The sequence below is a fragment of the Nelumbo nucifera genome, chromosome 3 (genome assembly GCF_055504915.1).
Source record: "Nelumbo nucifera cultivar China Antique chromosome 3, China Antique-T2T, whole genome shotgun sequence".
Classification (NCBI taxonomy): Eukaryota; Viridiplantae; Streptophyta; class Magnoliopsida; order Proteales; family Nelumbonaceae; genus Nelumbo; species Nelumbo nucifera.
The window spans coordinates 57086617-57093838 of NC_142651.1; the positions used below are offsets into that span (position 1 = coordinate 57086617).

The 7222-nt window shown below is 35.8% G+C and overlaps 1 protein-coding gene across 1 annotated transcript; it reads right to left on the reverse strand.

The window, feature by feature from the left end:
* Window positions 1-3719: 3719 nt before the first annotated feature.
* Window positions 3720-4946, reverse strand: LOC104602114 (putative glutathione S-transferase). The gene is made up of 2 exons (XM_010265685.2): window positions 4607-4946; window positions 3720-4171 (listed from the first exon to the last, which is right to left on the reverse strand). The coding sequence occupies exons 1-2, from the start codon at window positions 4913-4915 to the stop codon at window positions 3818-3820; spliced, it is 663 nt and encodes a 220-aa protein (XP_010263987.1). The 5' UTR covers window positions 4916-4946; the 3' UTR covers window positions 3720-3817.
* Between the last annotated feature and the right edge of the window lie 2276 nt (window positions 4947-7222).

The following is a 7222-nucleotide window of genomic DNA, read 5'->3' on the forward strand; positions in this document are numbered from 1 at the left end:
TTTGTTTGAACTTTTTTTTTTCTCTTTTTTAGAATAATTAACGAGATGCTTAGATCACCTTAATTCAAGGAGATTATATTAATGAATAATAATCTAATAAAATCCATGTTTTTATTAATTTGTTCTTAGTTTATACACGTATGGATTCATTATGGAAGCATAGATACGCCACCAGTGATGAGAGTGGACCACTCTTACATAATATATTATTTATTTATTTATTATTACAATTTTTTTTATTCAATGAGCACTAGCAATGCAATTTGGGTCGGGTTGGGTCAGGTCGGGTTATAAATTTATTAGCCCTAAATCAAGCCTGATGTAGTTGAAATTCTTCAGATCGAATAACCCGACTTGTAACCTTAGCACTCTGAACAAAAACATGGTCATCAGTATGTTGACACCTATTTCTTATTAAATACCTCTGGGGCGCAAAATCACTCTCAATCTCCTACCCATAAACTCTTTCCACATTCCTACACATTAGACACTACCACCATGTATTGGGAACATCTCCTTATGAATGACAAGGAAAATATTGTCAATCTGATCGGCTGTAGTGTCCTGTAGGTAGGAGATCCGAAATCAAGAAAAATGGTTATGTATTTCCCAATTTGCTATAACTGAATATGCCTACCGGCCAGATCTGGTCACAATGAGTAAACTCAATTGATTCAAACAGAACTCGATGTGTATTGTATATTGTTCAAGACTACTTATAAAGAGATTACAAGAGATAAGCCCAATAGCCTGTTGCAAGAGAACTCAGTGTGTGAAGATATCAGTAGGGGTGAGCAAAAAATTCCGAAAAACCGAATCGACCGAAACCGAACCGAAAAATCGGTTAATCAAACCAGTCGGTTCGATTTTGGTTTGGTGTTTTTAAAAAACTGAAGGTATTAGTTCAGTTTCGGTTAACCAATTTAAAAAATCGACGGTTAACCAAATCGATCGGTATACTTTTTTTCTATGTATTTATGTATATTTTATATATTATAAATTAATAAATACGCATTATATATATAAATATATATTTATAACATATTATATATTATTTAAAATATAATATTTTATATATATTTATAATTTTTTATTATATTTATATATATTTTTATAATAAATACTAAAGTCAAAAAAACCAAAAAACCGATAAACCAAACCGGTCAACCGGTTAACCGACTGGTTTTGGTTCGATTCAGGTTACCGGTTTTCCAAAAACCGGTACTACCAGTTCAATTCACAGAAAAGGCCCACGGTTCAGTTACCCAAACCGTGAGCACCCCTAGATATCAGCAGCTTGGTTAACAGTGGTGAGAAAACTGATTTCAAGGAGGTGATATTGCATTTTGTCTTGAACAAAATGAATCTCCCGATCAAAATGAAAAGTCAAGTTCAACCTGTTTATTTTTAGAATTAGGGGTGGGTGTTCGGTTTATTCGGTTAAAACTCAAACCAAATAAATCGAATCTTTTAAAATTGAATTAAAAAAAAATAAAAAATAAAAACCAAAGCCAAAACTGAATTATAAAAAAACCAAAATAATCGAAACCAAAATTTTAGGTTATTTAAGTTAAAACCGAAGTTTAATAATGGATATACAATATATAATATTATATATTATATATTATAATACATATTAGGAAATTTCATTATATTATATATTAATATATAAATAATATAATATATTATACATTATATATTGAAAGTTGGATTACTTCAGTTTATTCAGTTAACTGAATTTCTGATTCTAAAAACAGAAACCAAAATTTTAATTTTCTTTTTTCGTTTTAACCGAATTCTGCTCACCCCTATCTAGAATGGTGAATGGAATTGGTGGCCAGATATATTGACCAAAATTTACCGCACCACAAGACTAGAGAGAAAGCAGAGGATGCTTGGAGAATGAACTATGGGAATTAACACTTCATAAATATAAAAATTAACGAGAATGAATTATGTATGGATCCTTTTAGAGAAAAAGTCCAAAAGGCCCATTTATTTAATATACCTAAGATCTGTTTGAGTAATATGCACACTGTAGTATAGAATAGGTATTAGTAAATACATGAAACCACAGGGGTGTATAAGTAAATGATTCTGATTTTAATTGATCAACCGTATTCCAAGAAGTGAGAACATCCTTCTAAACCAAAAAATAAAAATAAAAAATAAAATAAAAGGGCTAAGGTTGACCTCATCCTGACTTAACTCAGCCCAAATGCCTAACTTGTAATCCTGAACCCTGGTTTTATTAGATTAATCACCATTGTTCAGCCCTAATCAAAACAATTAAGGGGCGTTTGGGACCATTGCATTTTTTTCAAAAATGTCATTGTCTGTGGTTTTTGAGAAAACATTTTTCATGGTGTTGTTTGGTTCTATTGCTATTTTCTGAGAAAATGGCACTACGTAGGAGCCGCACCAAAATGGCGCTTTATAAGATGAACAGGTATTTGAAAAAATGGCAAAACATTTTTTTTACTAATTTTTTAAGAAAATGGCTAACCAAACAGCATATGCAGATGCATTTTTTGCCATTTTCTCAAAATCTGATGTCTCTTACATGGCACTATTTTCTCAAAAAACGGCAATGGTCTCAAACACCACCTAAAACAGTAAGAAACCAGGAGTTGAAAAGCTAGCCTAGAGGATTGATTATTAAAACAGTGAGAAACCGGGAGTGGCCAATCAAAATTTGCCATGTAACCAGGAATTCAAGATAGTTAACTTTGGTTGTTGAGGGCCAACAGCCTAATAAGCTGTTGAGAGCGTGTTTAGGCTGGACACGTTCACCAATTCACGCCCATGTGTATGTTTATGGTTAAAAAATAAATAGGGTTCAATTACTATATTACCCCACTCTATGGTAACGTGGCATTCCAAAAAATGTTCTCACCAGTATAGGCTGCCAGCCCCCAACAGCCAAAGTTTTTCCGGAATTCAAATGGTCTCCCCACTGAACGCATCCCACATGCATCCTATACACACATCTCCTGTGCATTTGGAATATTTCCCGTATTTGTCATGAAAATGTCTATAGAAAATATTTGACTATTGTTATAGACAATATTTAGCTTCTGTTTGGCATCGTTGCTGTTGCTCAAGAAAACGGTATTACATCAGTGCTATGTCGGAAAAAACAGTGCTTCGGGAAACGGGCATTTATTTGGAACTGTTTTTTCAGAAAAGATGGTGCTCCATGCCATGCCTTGAAAATCAGGAAGGCATGGCTTGGAGCAACGCCAAATATGGCATTTCTTGGAGCTGTAGCTCGTTGCTGCCAACATGAACGTCAGGTGGCAGTGAGATGGCACTGGATAATGGGTACCAGTGCTGAAAACATTTCCTGGAGCATTAATATCAAACAGAAAATGTTGTTGTTTCTCCAGCAAACGTCCTACCTAGCAACAACGTTTCCAAACAAAAACAAGGCACCATTTTCCCATAAAAATGTGCTTTCAACCCACACATCGGCAGCACTATTTTCTGAAACGTTTTCTCAGAAAACGGTGTTGCATCTGCAGCATCAATGCCAAACATATACTTAGTTTTCCTTCTTACATGCGCTTTGTGCAAAATACCATCTAACAGATAGTGTTGGTGCCAAGTATTTCCGCCCAAACACTACTTTATTAATGATCCCCTCCCTCTAATTAACCAGTTTCAGTTTGTGGTCAATTTGATTAATTTCAGACCTTGGCTAAGCGCACAATCGAATCTCGCACCAGATGCATCCATGGAATTCATTATTCGAAGCCATAAACATTGACTACAGAGAAAATACATAGAACCCATATGACATAGTTATAGTAGTTAGCTAGGCAGATGCTAGAAGCATCTCCCTCTTGTGTTTGAGAAAGAGAAACAGCTTCTCACGATCCGGCAGGTTTTCTTTGATGACAGCAACTTCCTTTAAATTGTGAATCCATGAATGCAAGCGTGGAAAAGTATGAGCTTCCACCAACTTCACGTCTAGGACATCTTCCATCACTACCAACCAGTGAGCAATCCCTCCATAGGCCAAGTCAACTAATCCAATGGTGTCACCACCAAAAAATTTCTTTTCTCCAAGGCAATGCTCTTCTATGGTTCTCAGCATTTCCAAGCTTTCTTTCTTGGCCTTATCTTGTTCTTCACCACAAGTGCTGAAGAGTGACCAGATACATGGGCCCTATATATACAAAGAATATAAATTAATCTGACTATTTGTCAAAGATATGCATTACACATCATTTAGAATAAGATCGAACGTCGATTCGAGTGTGAGAGCGGCCACTTTTTACAAAAAATGCTAAAAGCTATATTGGGCCATACATATCCAGTCTACCCCTTCCAAGACCCCAATTAATAGCTAGACCAATTAAATATTGAGTAATGCATGTGCAAATTGGATTTCCTACCAACTACTTTCTACATACATTCTACCTGTCATGAATTGCAGCCACACACCGCCATCTTGTATTGTGAGAAAGTGAGTAGAAAATCTGAATTTTCTATCCAAGACAATGATAGTATCCCTACCACATGCAGGCTAGGGATGCATTTGGGTGGGCTCGAGTTAATGGATTCAGTGTAAATTCTTCAAAATTGTGAGACATAAAATTACCTTATCCTCGGCAAATTTTGCCCAAAATCGAGCTACAGCTCTCTGGTGTGCATCTTTGGGTAGCAATGGATTCTCTGGCCATGTCTCATCGATGTATTCAAGGATAACCACGGACTCTGCAATTGGTTTTCCATCATGAACAAGCACAGGGATCTTCTTGTGAACTGGGTTATATTTCAAAAGCAAATCACTCTTGTTGGTGAGATCTTCTTCTATGTACTCATATTCTATACCCTTTAGTTTCAGAGCCCATATGACTCTGTAAAGAAATGGACTTGGCCAAGCTCCAAACAACTTCACTTCTCCCATTTTAAGAACTGAAGGTGGATATGGATGATCCTCCACTATCAGGTTGTTTTATAGTGATATATGGGGTTTTCTTGCTTGGGCTCCAAGCTTCTTTGTTTGAACTTGTTCAATATGTTCTTTGTTTAATGCTTAATAGTTTGATAAATTATCCATCAGCTGAGGAAGGACAACGTAATAAACTAAAGTGGCTAGCTCCAGGCCTCTATATAAATTTTATGGCAGAGGTTTTTCTCTGTTGAATATTGACTTTGGAAACAGTGGGTGGGGCAGGTGGGTTCTTACATCTTCTACACGTAAACTGTAATTTATGTAATTTATGGATTACCATTTTCTATGTACATATGCCTTATCTTTAACACATTATCCAAGGAACAACTATATGTATTTTTTTCGTTGAGGCCCACTATCTACATCAGATAAAATCAAGTCAACTCAGCCTTAATCCTGCCATTGTGTTTTATAAAGAGCTATGTTTTTTTATCAAATGATAAGTTTTGAATAACTCTTTTATCAGTTCAGGTCATATTTTAATTCCGTAGTCTTTCCATTGTTCTTTCATAGCCTTACACAAATCTTATCATATATATATAAAAGATTTTTTATTGAAAATTCTCAAATTATAAGAAATAAATGTAAGGAATCTTATATATCTTATTTGCCACTGGTTTTTAGAATAATGGTTTCATTGTTCAATTCTAACAACAAAAATTATGGAATCGTTCTGGCCATCGATTTTTGGATCGACAATTCAATCATCCAGTTCAAACGGACGACTCGTTCTGACAACAAAAATTAAAAAAAAGGCCAAAAACCATTGAACGGGTCAATGGGTCATTGACTGATTCAACAATTTTTGGCCAGGGACCGGAATTGGGGTAAAACAGAACCAGTTGTCTGGATGGTTCCCAATTAAAAAGAATAAAAATCGATGATTCGACTGTCCGGTTCGAACAGGCGACTTATTCTAACAACAAAAATTATAGGCAAAAAATTGAGTGTTTGAGGTTCATTAAGAAGTATAATACGTGTTATGTCATTCGAGCGTGTGACTCATACGACCTAAAAATGGAATTGTTCTAGCCACCGGTTTTTAGGTTGACAGTTCGACCGGATTGCTCGTTCTGACAACAAAAATTAAAAAATAAAAAAAAAACGGCCAAAAACCATTGAACGGGTTGACGGACTACCTGGGTCAGTGGGTCGTTGACCGATTCAACGATTTTTGGCCAGGGACTGGGATAGGGATAAAACGGAACTAGTTGTTTGGATGGTTCCCAATTAAAAAGAAAAATAAAAAATGGCCAAAAACCATTGAACGAGTCAACGGGTTGACAGCTCGACTGCCCAAGTCAATGGGTTGTTGACCGATTCAACGGTTTTTGTCCAGTGATAGGGATTGAGATAAAACGGAACCAGTTGCCTGAATGGTTCTCGGGCCAAAATGTCCATCCATCTGGGTCAACGGCGGTTCGAAAACCATGGTTTTTTATGCTTTTGGATTTTCACTATTCAAAGGTTTCTTCTACTATGGTCTTTATTCAAGCGTATGCGATATGTTCCTTTTTTTTTCATTTTCTGCTTTTGTTTTGTTTTTTTTTTTTTGTGTTTGGTTTTCTTCTTCAAGATCCTCCAAAACGGTCTAGGGTTTACCACCATTTTATTTCTTCCCTTTTGTTTTTTCTTTAGGTTTTCTTGTGCAATTTTTTTTATTTTCTTACAAGATGATCTGCTTTGTCTCTTTCTTTGATTGCATGTATGTTTAGCTCCATCTCAAAGCAAAAGTTTGGACTCAATTTTCTGCTTTTTCCTTGGTTTTTCTAGTGTGGTGGATTTACCGCCATCTTTTTCTATGTTTAAGGTCACTTTGGATTTATCTTTCAAGGTTTTGGAATCCCTTGCAATGTTCACCCTTCCCATGACTATGATTACAAAGTTATTTCGTCTAATTATTGACATCCAAAAAAAATGACCTGGAAATGGAACCGTTCTGGCTACCGGTTTCTAGGTTGATGGTTCGACCATCTGGTTCAAACGGATGGCCCGTTCTGACAACAAAAATTTAAAAATAAAAATAATTAAAAATAAAAAAATGGCCAAAAATCATTGAGCGGGTCGACGGTTCAACTGCCCGGGTCAACTGGTCGTTGATTGATTCAACGATTTTTGTTTAGGGACCAGGTTTAGGGTAAAACGGAACCAGTTGCTTGGACAGTTCTCAAGTTGAATGGTCCTACCATCCGAGTCAACTGGGAGTTCTCGATGTGAAACATATGACAGCTATGAAGTAGAACTCAGAACTATCACTGT

Coding starts and splice junctions, on each gene's coding strand:
- LOC104602114 (XM_010265685.2), bottom strand. CDS start 4,915: ATGGGAGAAGTGAAGTTGTTTGGAGCTTGGCCAAGTCCATTTCTTTAC. Junction 4,172..4,606: donor CAAAATTTGCCGAGGATAAG/GTAATTTTATGT, acceptor TTGTATATATAG/GGCCCATGTATCTGGTCACT.